The sequence below is a fragment of the Petaurus breviceps genome, unplaced genomic scaffold (assembly GCF_028583685.1).
Source record: "Petaurus breviceps papuanus isolate PSGF00001 unplaced genomic scaffold, PetGlider_PUasm1.0 38, whole genome shotgun sequence".
Classification (NCBI taxonomy): domain Eukaryota; kingdom Metazoa; phylum Chordata; class Mammalia; order Diprotodontia; family Petauridae; genus Petaurus; species Petaurus breviceps.
Window position 1 is genome coordinate 47,965,717 of NW_027186304.1, and position 15,159 is coordinate 47,980,875.

A 15,159-nucleotide genomic window follows, 5' to 3' on the forward strand; every position below is an offset into this window, starting at 1 on the left:
AGATTGCTAAAATCGCACATTATATCTAGAAAGGATGGGTTTCACCACTATGAGCTTTTATTAGGGGCAAGTAAACATGGGAAATGGTGCATATGCTAGCAGACATGATGAATATATTGAACAGGTTTTCTGAGCATTTTTCTTTTTATTTAATCTTCATTAGCAGGGAAAGTCTGTTGTGTAGAGGAAGTAGAATATTTCAACATTAATGTAATATGCTAGCAAAAGGCATTGATTAAACAAAAATGAAATGAAATGGAGGCAAAAAAAAGAGAGAGCAAACTATGCGTGACTAGCCTGATGTCCTTTTCTAACAGCATCACTAGACTAGAAACCAGGATGAAGCCAAGGATCTGGTAAACATGGATTTGAGCAAAGCAGTATAGAAAGTATTGCTCTAAATGTTCTTCTTGACATTTCTGCAGCACCTGACAGTGTTAACCAGCTTTCTCTCTTGAATGTTCTTTTTCTCCGGTTCTTATGACACTGTGCTTAATTCTCCTCTATCTGAGCACTTATTCTCAGTCTCCCTTGCTGGATTGTCATCCATGCTAGACCCACTAACCAAAGGTGTGTTCCAATGTTCTGTCTTGGGCCCTCTTCTATGTTATGTACTTTAACTTAGTAATCTCATTGGCTCCCATGAGTTTAATTATTATCTCTATGTAAACAGTTCCCAGATCTATATAGTACTAGTGTCTCCTGAACTCCAAGCCCATTCACATCACAAACTACCTACTGGACATCTCTTTCCAAATCTCCAACACACTCATCAACTTAACTCATCTGAGAAAACTTTTCCCTTTTCTGAACTTTGTTATGACTTCTGAGAGCACCACCTTCATTCCAGGTAACCAGATTTACAACCTCAATGACATCCTCTACTTCACACTCATCTCACATGTCCAGTCCATTGCCAAGTTTGGTATGTCTATATCCACGTTCCTTTCTCTATACTCACAGAGCCAAAGCCCTGGTTCAGGCCATTGCGATCTGCCACCTGCACTATTACAATAGCCTTCTATTTTGTCTTTCTTCTGACAGCTCCTACCCACTCTAGTCTATTCACTGCACAACTGCCAAAGTGATTTTCCTAAAGGACAGGCTTTTTAGTGCTTTCCCCTTCCACCTCCCACACACACACAAATGCTAGTGGCTCTGTATCATCTCTAGGATCAAAAATAACCTATTTGGTATTTAAAGTTTTTCCACAACCTAGTTCCTTCCTATTCTTATACCTTACATTAATTTTTGCCACGCACTTAGTGGTCCATTCATCCTGGCATACTTGCCCTACTTTACACAAAACACTATCTCCTATTTCTGTACCTTTGCACAGGCTGCCTGCCATACCTGGGAAACTTTCCCTTTTCACCTTTGTTTCTAAGAATCCCTAACTTCCTTTCAAATCTGAGCTCAAGCCACTGGCACCACTTCCTTTGGGAGTCTTTTCCCATGTCCTAAGGTACCACTGTCTTTCCCTCTAAGGTTATCGTATATCTATTTTTTACATATCTGATAAGAGTTAGTGTTTGATTCCCCTAATTAATATATTCACAAGAAGAAAGGAAAATATAGAAGTAATTACGTACTGATATGTTCATGAAATACAAATTCCCGTTTGTGCCCTGATATCCATTTTGGTTAAGAAAATTGTGAAGAAATTTTCCTTGGTTGAAATGGAAAGGATAATGCCATTGACTGGCAAGAGACTGGCCATACTCCTAACAGCTTGATAAAAAGCTGAGCTCATCAGCTTCATTCAATCAATTGACAAGCATTTTTTTAAGTCCTTATTATAGGCCACAAACTATGCTATGGCTAGAAATACAAAGAGCAAAAGCAGTCACTCCCCTCAAGGAGCTCACATTCTATTGGGGAGACAACATGCAAACAAAAATTTGAATACAAGTATATATGAATTAGATGGGAAATAGCCTTAGAAGGAATGGCTCTAGCAGCTGGGAGTAGAGGAAAGGGAATGGGAAATGCCTCCATAGAAAGGTGACTTTGATTTGAGTCTTAAAGGAAGCCAGGAATTCTAAGAGTCAGGAGGAATATGGGGAAGTATTGTGGACAACAAGTGCAAACAAATATGCCAATATAATTGGATCCTGGTCTGTATGCATATATTATATTTTTATTTAAAATATAAAATCTTAAAACAATGCAAAGGTGAGAAGTGGCCAGCCTGTGAAGAGTTTTAAATGTCTAACAAAGGAGTTTATATTTCATCTTGAAGGTAATAGGAATAACTGAAGTTTTTGTGTTAAGGTATGGGTAATAATATAGACCTACACTTTAAGAAAATCATTTCTGTCTGAAACTTGAGTTAAAATGGGGAAAAACTGAGGCAGGAATAGCAACTGGCTACAGTAGTCCAGGTGACAAGTGATGAAGGCTTAAACCAAGGTGGTAGTTGCTGTGTGAATGGAGAAGTGTATACACCATGGATGCTGTGAAAGCAAGAACCAGATTTGGCAGATGTGTGTGGTAAGAGTAAGCAGTCACGATTTCAAATCTAACTGACAAGAAAGATTGATGTTACCCTAAATAAAAATAGGGAAGGTTGGAGATGAGTTGTAAGATATGGTGAGTTTGAAATATCTCTGGGATATCTGATCACAAATGGTCAAGAGGCACAGAGAGATGATGGGGAATGGTGACTCAGGAGAGAAACTGAGGTTAGATATGTAGACCTAAGAATTATCTGCAAATAGATGATAATAGAATCCATGGAAACTGATGATATCTCTAAATGAGATAATATAGATGGAAAAGAGAATAGGGTTCAGGACAAAGCCATGGTAAATAAAGCAATACACATATGAGGATCCAGAAGAGACTAAGGAATGGTCAGGCACATAGAACAGAGAGAAATCAGTATCATGAAAAGCCAGGGAAAGGAGAATATCCAAAAGAAGGTGATAAACGATGTCAAATGCTACAGAGAGGTCAAGAAAGATTGGGACTGAGAAAGGGTCATTAGATATGGCAATTAAGGGACTATTGATAACTTTGGAGGAACAGTTTCAGTTGGACGATGAAGCCAAAAGTCTAATTGCAGAGAATTTAGAATAAAGTGAGAAGAGAAGAAGTGAAGGTACTGTGTGCAGGAGTGGCCCTTGAGAAGGAATAACTGGGTGGACTAGGGAATTTCTCTATCCTCCTCGTCTCCCATCAATGGAGTGACCTGCCTGGTAGGAGACAGCAGGTCTAGTAGGGATCAGAGTCATACTTTCTACAGACATATATACACAGACATGCAGCAAAGAAATAGCTTCAGGGACTGTGTCCACTACCAATAAAGGAAACAGATGACCATGGAGAAGAGCAGACTCTGTAAGCCCAGCTAAGTAACCTGTTCAGAAAGACGCTATATCCAGGGTAAAGCAAGGCTTCGAAGCCCTGTAGTACTACAGGAGTGAGCTGCCTTGGCTACATGCATTCCATACAAGTGTGCCTCTCCGGTGCTCTACTCTACATTTCTACCCATTCCCTCCAATGTTGTTGCTGTCCTTTGTTCTCAAAGTGGACCAAAATGACATCACTATGTGAGAGGTAAGTTACAACGTGTCCCAACAGTGACTGAGCAGACCAAAACAAGCTCGGAATGTTCTACCACAGGTGAGGCACAAATAGTTCATGTCAACATCTAGGGTGGATTTTCTAAATTTGTGCATCGTGTGTTTCTTTTGAGCTGCTTCAATTCTGCTTTGCTCATAAAGCACAGCACCTTCTCTGATGAGGGCATGCCATGATGAGCAGTCCTGTGCTAGAGTCTCCCATATCACACAATCAATTCCAAAATTCTTTAGAAAGACCTTGAAAGTGTCTTTGTATCGCTTCTTCTGACCACCATGTGAACGCTAGCCCTGTGTGAGTTCTCCATAAAACAGTCTTTTTGGCAAGTGTATGTTTTGCATTCAAACAACATGGCCAGCTCATTGGAGTTGTGCTCTCCAAAGTAGAGTTTGAATGCTTGGCAGTTCAGTTCAAGAGAGGACCTCATCTTATCTTACCCTGCCAGGTGATCTTTAGAATCTTCCTAAGACAATTCAAATGGAAGCAATTCAGTTACCTGGCATGGTGCTGGTAGACTGCCCAGGTTTTACAGGCATATGAAAATGAGGTCAGTACAATTGCTCTGTAGACCTTCAGTTTGGTAGTCAGTCTAATAGCTTTTCTCTCCCACATTTTCCTTCAGAGCCTCCCAAACACTGAGCTGACTCTGGCAACATGGGCATCAACCTCATTATTAATGTGTGCATCCCCAGAACGTAAAGGTAAGTGAACCTATCCACAGTATTCAAAACTTCTCCATTTGCTGTAACAAATGGTTCCATGTATGGTTAGTGTGGTGGTGGCTGATTGAGCACCTGTGTTTCCTGGGTGTGAATCTTTAGATCAAGATTAGCACAAGCAGCAGAGAATGGATCCACACTTTGTTGCATCTCAGCAGAGGAGAACGAACCTTATATCTCAGCACGAGAGAATGTACCTTAGATTTATGTAAAGGGGAGTGTTTTACAGCTACTGCTCTCATAATGCCACCTTAGAAAGTGCTTTTGCTTTGTGTCTACTGACTGACACAACTAGGCTATTAAAAGGGGGCTCACTGACTGTGACTCATGAGCTAAGGTAGCAGTAAAACAGATTCACAAACTTCATCCTTGAATCTGAGAGGAGAAGTAACTTCAAAAGATGTCATGCTTTCATATACCTATATATATATATATATATATATATATATATATATATATATATATATATATATATGCAAATTGTTTTCCCCATTTGAATGTAAGCCCAGGGAAGGCAGAGGCCATTTTCTGCCTTTTTAAAATCATTAGCACTTGTGCCTAACATATAGTAAGTTCTTAATAAATAATAATAAATGCTTTTTGATTGACGTCCTTGCAGATGAGACAGAGAAATGTGGACTGGGTGATATTAGGTAGGTTTGGAATTAGGTTGGTTTTTTTTTTTTTGCTTTTTTTTTTCTTTGGAGGGGAAGGGCAGGACAATTGGGATTAAGTGACTTGCCCAAGGTCACACATCTAGTAAGTGTTAAGTGTCTGAAGGCTGGATTTGAACTCAGGTCCTCCTGACTCCAGGGCCAATGCTCTATTCAGTGCACCACCTAGCTGCCCCTAGGTTTGGAATTGTTGACTCTATCAATATTTCCTAGTGGACATTCCCTGGTGGAATGCTTCAGGGTTCTCAGCTTAGCTGTTTTATTCAAGTTTTATTTGGGAGAAAGTCACAGATGACATTGGAATTGTGTAAAAACAGTTCTTTTACTGATCTGAACTATTCACATGCCCTGATTGCAAACCAAGCACTGAATCATCTCCAGCTTTTATCACATGTTAAATTCACATGAATTTGTAGTAGCTCCTCAAATACGTATATGACACAAATCTGGTAGGAATCACTAATATGCCGGATAAAAGAGTCAAAGAAACCTCAAATAGTGGAAGGAGCAAGTAGAGTTAGCAAGATAAAATTTAATAGGGATAAATGTAAACTCTTACGCTTAGGATAGAAAAAAACAACTGCGTAAACACAAAATGGAGAAAATGTGACTAGAAAGTACTTCTTTGAGAAAAAAAAAACTAGGAGTTCTAATGGAACCCAAGCTCAATTGGGAGCAAGTCGTGTGATACTACAATCCAAAAGGATTCATGGCATCATAGGCTGTAATAACAGAAATGCAAGGCCAAGAACAAAGGAGGTAATAGTATTCTTATATTCTGCCCTTATCAATCCACATCTTAAGGACAATGTCCAATCTTGGGTACCACATTTTAGAAGAGACATTGGCAGGATAGAGGAGATTCATGGTTGAGTAACCAAAATGAGGATATTCAATATTACCATGTGAATAGGTGAAAGAACAAGGAACATGTAGCCTGGATACAAGATTTATAGGGGTCATGAGAGCTGTCCTCAAGTGTGATTCTCATGAGGAAGAAGGAATGGACAAATTATATTTTCTGAAGGGAAAAACTAGGAATGACATCCAGAAGTTATATGGTGAAAGATTTTAGTTCAGCTTAAGGAAGAAACTATACACAGTGGAAGGAGCAAGGACTCTAGAATCAGGACCTGGGTTCAGATCACTAAGATGACATTACCTTTGTGAATTTAGATAAGTCGTTTAACCTTGGACCTCATTTTCCTCCTCTGAAAAATGAGGGAGTTGAACTAGATGGCTTCTGAGGCCCCATCGAGCTCTATCTCCATGATCTTATAAGGGAAAAAATCTCTTAAGAGTTTGTGTAGTCTGCTTCTTTTTTTTTTTTTTTTTGGAGGGGAGAAGGCAGGGCAATTGGGGTTAAGTGACTTGCCCAAGGTCACAGGGCTAGTAAGTGTTAAGTGTCTGAGACCACATTTGAACTCAGGTCCTCCTGACTCCAGGGCCCGTGCTGTATTCACTGTGTCACCTAGCTGCCCCAAGTTTGTGTAGTCTGAAAATGAAATGGGTGCCTTTTGGGAAGGGTATGGAAACACTAGATTCTGACACACTCGATATCTTCAAGAAAATTCTAGATAACCACTTGCTAGGTATGTTTCAACTGGGACTCAGGATTTGGGTAGAGGGTTGGACTACATGACCTCTAAGATTCTACAATTATGAATCAGAATGAGTCAGAAGACACTTCAAAACTTTGCATGTTCTCAGAGTTGTCATCATAAACAATCATTATCTTTGTGTTACAGGAGATAGAAATTACACGAAATCCATATCAAAGCTTTGATCTACCCTGAAAGCTGTCTTTAAAATAATGAATCATAATTTCTCTTTTATTGCATTTACCTCTTTTACAAATGTGTTATTTATAAATTCAAATTAATGAAATTCCAGCTAGATATAATTCTACTTCTTTTCATTTAAAATCAATTGGATACATCTTTATTAAGCACCTAATCTTTGCAAGCCACTGTGCTTTAAAAGAAAAAGTATAATTTACATGTTCCTCCCTTAAATAATGTCAGAGTTGGACTGCACCTGGGAAGATATTTAATCCAAACCACATCTTAATAAGAATCCCTTCTATACAATCCCCAGTAAGTAATCACCCATTCTCCACTGGAATACTTCCTTAGAGTGAGAACTTGTTACCTCCTGAGGCAACTCAAACTAGTTTTGGAAAGCTCCTAAAAAAATAAATAAAAAACAGAAACTCTGAATTAGGAGTAGGGAAAATGAAGATCATATCTTTGTTCTGATACTTAATAGCTTTGTAACCTTTAGCAAAGCACAATCTCTCAGGCCTTTACTTCTCTGAAAAATGAGACAGACCACATCATCTGTAAGTGCTCATCCAGCTTCAACACTGTGTGATTCATTACCAGAAATTTGGTCACCAAATTTATTTTGGCAGTAGCAATTCACTAAAGAGGGCATGGAAGGTTTGCAAATTTTTTTTTGCTGGAACAAGTAATAAATGAAATCATGAAATCTTTTGAAGCAAGAAAAGTTATATCACCAATCATGTATAGCATTCCCCTCTATAATAGTCACATTGTTTTAAAACATTAAGGGGGAGAATATGAAAATGATTGGATTATAAAACTATGTCACAATTTATTTTGCTTAGTAACTTCCTTCACTAATTCAGATCAGCAAAAATAGCATTGTTATAGAGAGTTACCTAGGATGCCGAATGGTTAAATGATTTTGCCACAGTCATAGAGTTTACTGTGACAAATGAAGGTCATAAAAGTAGTCCTTTCTATCCCCAAAAACACCCAACAAGCTGTTTTTCTTGCCATTTTTTTGGGGGGGTGGGGAGGAAGTGAATTTCTGGTGAGAAAATTCTTTCATTTAAAGAGTTAAAATACAAAGTCAAATTAAAGAGTCAAAAGACTGTCCTGGACCACAGAGAGGTAGAGTGACTTGCTAGGGTCACATGACCAGCATGAAACAGAAGCAGGCCTCCAACACAAGTTTTCCTGGCTCTGGGGCTGATTCCATCCACTATGCCCCACATTTTCATAAGCAGCAAGTACTAAATATTGCACATATAAAGAAAAAAAGCACTTTGAGAGTTGCTGTAAATTTTATAATATATAAACAGAAATATATTGACAGATTTTTCAGGCCTTTTTAGAAAAGTAACTGGCAGATCAACTCTAACTCTTCATATTCAAAAACATCAGAAGACACCTGAGTAAGCAAATACAAAACATTTCCCACAATTTATCATATCTGTTTTAAGTTGGAATTGTTTTAAAATGGAAGCCAAGTATTTGCTTTTGTACAATTTTGCTAACAGTTGGCTATTCTGGCGGTATGTTTTTCTTCTCTTTTTGGAAAAACCTTAGGCAGGAGAGGGAGGTTGTAAAGTAACATCAAATATGGATTGAGGGAAGGAGAATCCTAGAATCAAAAAGCTACTTAGCAATTTCCTTATTTTACAAAAGGTGATAGAGTACAAGATGGTAGGGGGTAACAGATTTAGAGCTGGAAGAACATTAGCAACCCATGAAGAAACTGAGTCCCACAGATATTAAAGGACTTCTCCAAGACCAGACAAATACAAAGTTGAACACTGAGATTCAAACCTGATTTCAAAAAACAATATTCTTTCCATCCCACCTGCTAACAATCCAGAAGATTCACTGTAGCTTTAAGTCTAAGGCTAGTTTTTTTTTAAAAGGCTTTGTTTGGAAGATTTCTTCAAGAAAAAAAAAACTATTACAAAAACCTAATGATTTTTAGATAAAATAGGAATGTTTTTTAAGGCTACTAGACTACACACCTACATTAAACTGAAAAACGAAATTAACTTTCTAGTTGGAAATGTGTCATTTGTATCTATATAATTAATATGAAGAGGAAAGTCAGTAAAGGTGCAAATGTATTAATCTGGGTAGGAGTGCAAGGTGTTTGTAAAGAGATTATGTGAATGGGTTAGAGAAGATTAGTGAAAAAATGTAACTTAGTAAAGAACATCGTCAAGTTAAGACCTTTTACCTAAATTTTTCCCTTTAAAAAAAATAAAATAAATATGAAATGGGGAGGCTACTAACCTGGGTATATGATACCCCTATATTATTCTGTTGTCCCCTAGGCCAGCCCTCCTAAGACTTAAACTCCTAGCTGAGCTGTTTCCCTAAACTCCCTATCCCCAGACACCTAGAAAAACCAAAATCTTTCCAAGCTAGACTTTACCAACTCCAAACAACCCAGACTCCCTCCTTGTTTTGCACACCAGCTTTAGAATGGAAATAACAACATAAGCCCACTAAAAAAAATAAAAGTTTTGATACCTTTCAAAAGACTTACAAAAGCAAGGAAGCCTTAAAAAAAATTTACCCACGTGCAGAGGTTCTCCGTGTTTGTGCAGGGTTTACATGTTTTCAAATGAATATTGTTCCCCATAGCTATAGATAATAACTGATCCACCAACTTTAAAATTTGAAATTGTCTCTAATTTTATCTGCTTTATCTCTCCTGCTTTAATTTTATGATTAGAGTGGTCAAAATAATTAATCACCTAACGACCATCAGCTGATGAGCCTCTCAACCTAGTTAGGTCAGCCTACAACAGACATTTCAAAGCCTTTCTAGTTTGGTAAGACCTGCCAGAGCTTGCACACCACCGGGATAGACTTCAAGAAAATAGGGCCACCCCCACACCCAGAGGAGGCGTTCAAAAAGGGCTTTATGGAGGAGCCAATCAGTTACCAAACATTTATTTATCCACTTCCTACAAAGCACTGTGCTAGGCACCAAGAAGAATACTAATAAGTCGCAATCTTGATCCTTGCCCCGAAGTCTTAGTTGGAGAGACAAGGCATTTGTATACCTTATATGTGTATCAAAAGACAGACAAATTTGGCATAGACGAGGCGTTCATTTCATTGGCCTCTACAGCCCTGCAAGGTAAACCCAAGCTCATCTCAAGAAAGCAGGAAGGTAAATGAACCCTTTCCTTGATCCCTGTGGATGTCTCTTCCCCAATTCCTGGGTGCAACCAGAATACCTTCGGCCTGAAGTCGTCTACTTTGTTTTTGCGCTTAGCCAGGATTTTCCTACTCATCTCTGTTTATTCTCCGGACGAGTACTAAGGGTAGGCACAAAGTCTCAAGGAGGAACTTCTTTTAATCGTTTTCATATATATGCCTCTGTCCTCCAATGTACACAGCTTGCCAATTCACATTACATTAAAGGTTTACTCAGAAGAACAACATTCCACACTAGACTAATTTTCAAACCTTGGGACGATGATATAAAGTATGTAAAAGGTCTTAAAAACCCTAAGGTGCTATATAAATGTGAATTATTAATTTCATTAGGGATGGGCAAACTTACCCAAACTCCTGCCGTCCCAGCGGCCTTTCTCTCCCTCCCTCCCTTCCCAGCCCACCAGCTCCTGTGTCCTCTTTGCTGAGGCCGAGAGCTTCCCATCCAGAATAAGCTCTCCTCTTTCCCTCCGGCTTTTTTCCAAACCCTTTCCTTGGGCACACCAGATTTGGGGCAAAGCCCAGAGACTGAAAGAAAATTATCCCCGAAGGTTAAAACAAAAGCCGAGAACTACCCGAAACGCGACCCGGCTTTGCCCCACCCAGCTTCACACCCACATCTCCGCACCCAAGGGCAAGGCTAAATTTCTCCCATAGAAGAAGGGAAGTTTCTCGCTTTTCCTTTTCGGCCCCCAATCTTTTTCTTTGTCCCTCTCAGCTCCTGGTCTCCATGCTTTTCCCGGGAGCTCTCAAGTTTCAGGAAAGTAAATCCTTTTGTCTTTTTTCTTTCACCTCGGGAGTGCGTGTGCCCTTTTGTTGGGCACTAAGGCTAGCGCTAGGAGCTCCGCAGTCCTACCCACGAAAATGAGCCATGACCACGGCCGTGGTGGCCCCAGTGGTCAGGAGAGCACCCTAGCTGAGGGTGGGGTGGGGAAGGGGTCAACGAGGAATGAGGCGATTTCCAAGTGGTTCTGTAGCTTTCAGAATCTTAGGCTCAAGCAGTGTGGCACACACCTCACGTACCCAGAGGCCACAGTTTAGGAATGAAGGCTACAAGAAACGCCCGTCACCTTCCCAGACGGAAACCCTATATTCCCAGGCTCCGCTCCGCTCCCAGCTAGCAGCTCTTCTTGTTCCCTTCCCCCAACAGACTCCTCGAGTTCGCCTGGGCTATCCATCCTTTCCATTCCCAATTCCCCCAGCCCACTCCGGAGGACCACCACCCGAACCCCAGGCTGATCCCCCGACTCCGTGCTACTGACCCCACCCCCCCACCCACCTCCGGGAGGGCTGGCCCGATGACTTGCAGGGGGCAATGGGTTCCTGTCTCTCCCCTGGCGTGCACTGACCTGCGGCCATACTCACCAAGAGGGTTAGCAGGAATTTCAGGCAACGGACTACCGCCCGGGAGTGTCCCGGCCATTCTGTGGCCATTGGAAGAAGGATCCGAGGGCAAAAGAGGGAGAAGCTGCTGCCTCCGGGGGAGGCACGGAATACAAAAGCGAAGTGGGAGAGCAAGGGAAGCCACCCCGAGAGGAATCTCCGGCCGGGAGCACACCAGCAGTTTCCCACCTGGAGTGTGGCGTGGGAGTGAAAAGTGGCTGCAGCTGAGGGAGGAGGAGGAGAAGGAGGAAGAGAAACAGAAGAATTGCTTCTCTTCTCAGTTTCTCACCTTTCCCAATCCTTCCTGCCCCAGGAGCTTCTCCCCTCTGACGTAAGGCCGAGGCCACCAGAACTCCCAGGAGACACCGAGGGGCCCCTCCTAGCAATTTCTCAAGTCTTATCACGGAGAAAGTAGTGGTAGGAAAGTGTCTCAGCTTGCCGTCTTCTCCCTGGCTCTTTTTTTTTTTTTTATTAAGCTGAGCAGGGCGGTAGTTTCTCATAGGTAGTAGAATTCAATTCTCACCACCCCGTTTATCTGTAGGGCACTACCAACCCGCCCTTCACGGTGCAGAAGTACAAAAGACTCCCTTAGATCCTCGTTCCTGGCACTCTGCTACACTGACAAAAAATAAGTTTGCCTGAAGGGATCGTTGTTTCAACATATATTTTGAAGTCAAGAACATATCTACTAAAGAACAGCGGTCCCTCCCATTGAGCGCCTGACCAGTTTTCTGGAATAGTCTCCAGGTGAGAAAGATTTTCCAGATAGTCATCCCTTTTTCACCGAGATGTGCAGCTCCCTAGGGGAGCTGAGCATAATTGGTCATCTGATACTTTAGAGATGTGCAATTAAAATGCAAAATGAAAAAAAAAAGTTCACAATTCTTTTTTTGTTTCATTTCTTTAACAAATTGTAATTGATTCTTCTGTACCTCCTATAAGAAGCAAATATTCAGTCTACAAACTGGATTTCTCCCTCCCTAGATTCCAAAAGGACTAAGAGGGCAGAAAGGATATGTGAGCCTCTAGAATAAGAATTAGAGACAGTCAAAACTGATCAAACAGGGAGGGAAAATTTCCATGTTTAACCTTTAGACTGCAGAGGTGTGTATACATTCCAGGCTTTGTGTGATGTCTTTCAGACCTACATCATGCTCTTCCAAAAAGTTCCCCCCAAATACTTTTTTTTGCTCCTCTTATTAGATGGTAGGTTTATTATCTACCTCATCTAAAAAGTATTGTCTTAGCAGTAATTGAAAATGACATAAGTAACTTATCTCTTAAGTACATAAGTATAAAATGACCTGTCTTAGATTGGGGAGACTATGGCATTTATTACACACAGAGAGCCATCTGCCCTAAACTGCTCAGTTTTCTCCTTTGAGTTGAATTAATTCAACCCCTCCAATTTAATTTATGCCAATTTAGAAAAAAAAAATCACTTTGCTGTGAAAATTTAAGTGCTTTATTTAAACACTTTCTATTCAACTAGAGAAAAAAAGTTAATTGAAACTCGTTCTTTACTTTTAGCTAACTAGTCTTACCTTTCTTCTATGACGTCAGCATTAATTACCTATTATTTACAGTCTGACAATGATGAATAGCTCCTAAATATTTCAAGCAATAAAACAACGAAATACTGTTGAACATGAAATAGATTATTGTACTGACTCATTGTATAAGTTTATATGAGCTCCAATTTTCTCATCTAGATCATTTAAATTCTATATGTATGCATGTATGCTCATGTGTGTCTGTCTATATATATATAGTCATGCTTCAGAGGAGATATTTATTTCATGTATATGTGTGTGTTTATTTTTTACTTTATTTTCAGTATCCTGAGATTCCTGGGAAGAATTAGCCAGTTATAACTGTCTTTAAAAAAAAGATGAGTAATCATTCCGAAAACTATTATTACAAAATATTTTCAATGTGAGTGCTTATCATAATGGGAGGTACTTTTAGTTACTCAGAGTTTCCTGTGAATATTTCTTGGATCATCACTTATTGCTTCTGAGCTTGTTTCCTCATCTTTAAAATGGAGATTTGGAGTTAGGAAGGACCTTAGAGGTTATCTACTCTAACCCTCCTATTTTACACATGAGAAAACTGAGGCTCATAAAGGTTAAGTGACTTGCCCAAGGTCATAAAGGTGGTAAAAGGTAAAACCAGAATTTAAATATTGATCCTCAGACCCCCAAATCCAGAATTATTTATATCATACCACAAAGTTCATAATATGTATGCTACATATCCAGTTGTTATGATAATTAAATAAGATAATATGTGTGAAACAGTTTTACAAAGGATTAGGCAAAAAGTAAAGTATCATTTTCATCACCTTAGAAATAGTTTTCAGGGAAGCTAGGTGGTGAAGTGAAAAGAGCACCCGCCCTGGAGTTCAAACTGAGTTCAAATCCAGCCTCAGACACTTAACACAAAAAACTAGCCATGTGACCTTTGGCAAGTCACTTAACCCCAATTGCCCTATCTTCCCCCTCCAAAAAGCAAAAGAAAAGAAAAGAAAAGAAATGGTTTTCTCTGACCCAATTAAATTAGGTCTATGAAAATTTTTGAGAAAAAACAGTATTGGTAACCTAGTTGGTCTCTGTTGTCATTGTATGGCTTTTTTTAAAAAAATATTTCTTTTCTGCCCAGTCTTTGAGGAATACAAAGCAGTGACTTACATCCTTGTAGTTAAATAGCTGCAGGAAAATACTTTATTTTTATCTAACAGGCATTAATGGCCCAGCTTTAATATTTTCCTCATAATGTTCCAGTAAGTAGTTGGGTCAACTTGGATAACTAAGTAATTCTGAGAATTGTCACATCTCCAGATAAATGTCTACAGTGTAGATTTGGCCCAAGAATAGTTGAGTAAGAATCAGAGTTCACATGAGCTGGACTATGTAAAGTTTTCTCCTTAAGCAATGGTGGCCTCTGATCCCCAAGAAATCAAAGCCTTCCCCAAATAAAACCTTTTGACAGTTACTTTTTCATCTTACCCAATCATATTGACTATTTAAACTTGTGTGCTTATCATGTTAACAAATAATACAAAGCTTGGTAGGATAGCTATTGCATAAGATGACAGATGCAGAATCCAGAAAGTTTTTAACATTCCAGAACGCTAGGTTGAAACTAATTAGAAGAAATTTAATAATGATAAAAATGATGCCCTACCAACAATTTTTTTAAAAATATCAACTTCACAAGTACAAGATGGGAGCTGTATGGCTCATTATAAGTTCATCTAAAAAAGATTTGAGATGATGATAGTTGCAAACTCAGTATGATTCACCAGTATGGTATGCCAGCCAAGGAAGATAATGTCTTAATCTCCATTAATAGTGGCCAGGTATAGTGTCCAGAACCAGGGATGTATAAGTGACGTTCTGTCTGGTCAGACTACATCTTAAGTAATATATTCAGTTCTGGTGTCACACTTTAGTAAAGACATAGAAAAGCTGGAAAATATTCAGAGAAAGACAAACAAGATGGTGAAGAGCCTCCAGTCCATGCTCTGTTCAGACTAGTTGAAGGAAATACTAATGTTTTGCCGCTTTAGAAAAGAAAAGATTTAGGGAGAATGGGATAACTGTCTTCAAGTATTTAAAGGATTGTCATGTGAGAGATTAATTTGTTCTCCTTGGCTCCAGAGACTAGAAAGAGGAACAATGGACAGAGGTCCTTTTCTAGATCCAATCTTCTCCGATATGTTGGTGAGTTATTCCCCTTCGTTTGAGGGGTGTGTGTGTGTGTGTGTGTGTGTGTGTGTGTGTGTGTGTGTGTGTG

The 15,159-nt window shown here is 39.6% G+C and overlaps 1 protein-coding gene across 5 annotated transcripts in view; it reads right to left on the bottom strand.

Annotated features, from left to right (window-relative positions):
- Positions 1 to 15,159, bottom strand: part of LOC138170484 (desmocollin-3-like) — a 375,256-nt gene that overhangs the window by 61,408 nt on the left and 298,689 nt on the right. The window contains exon 2 of one of the 5 annotated variants that reach the window (XM_069099847.1): positions 11,344 to 11,687. In XM_069099847.1, coding sequence (XP_068955948.1) covers positions 11,344 to 11,412 — 69 coding nt within the window. In that variant the 5' untranslated portion in view covers positions 11,413 to 11,687. Of the gene's footprint in view, positions 1 to 10,327; positions 10,449 to 11,343; positions 11,954 to 15,159 lie in introns of those variants that run through there. The other 4 variants (XM_069099846.1, XM_069099849.1, XM_069099845.1 and 1 more) reach the window with 4 other exon arrangements.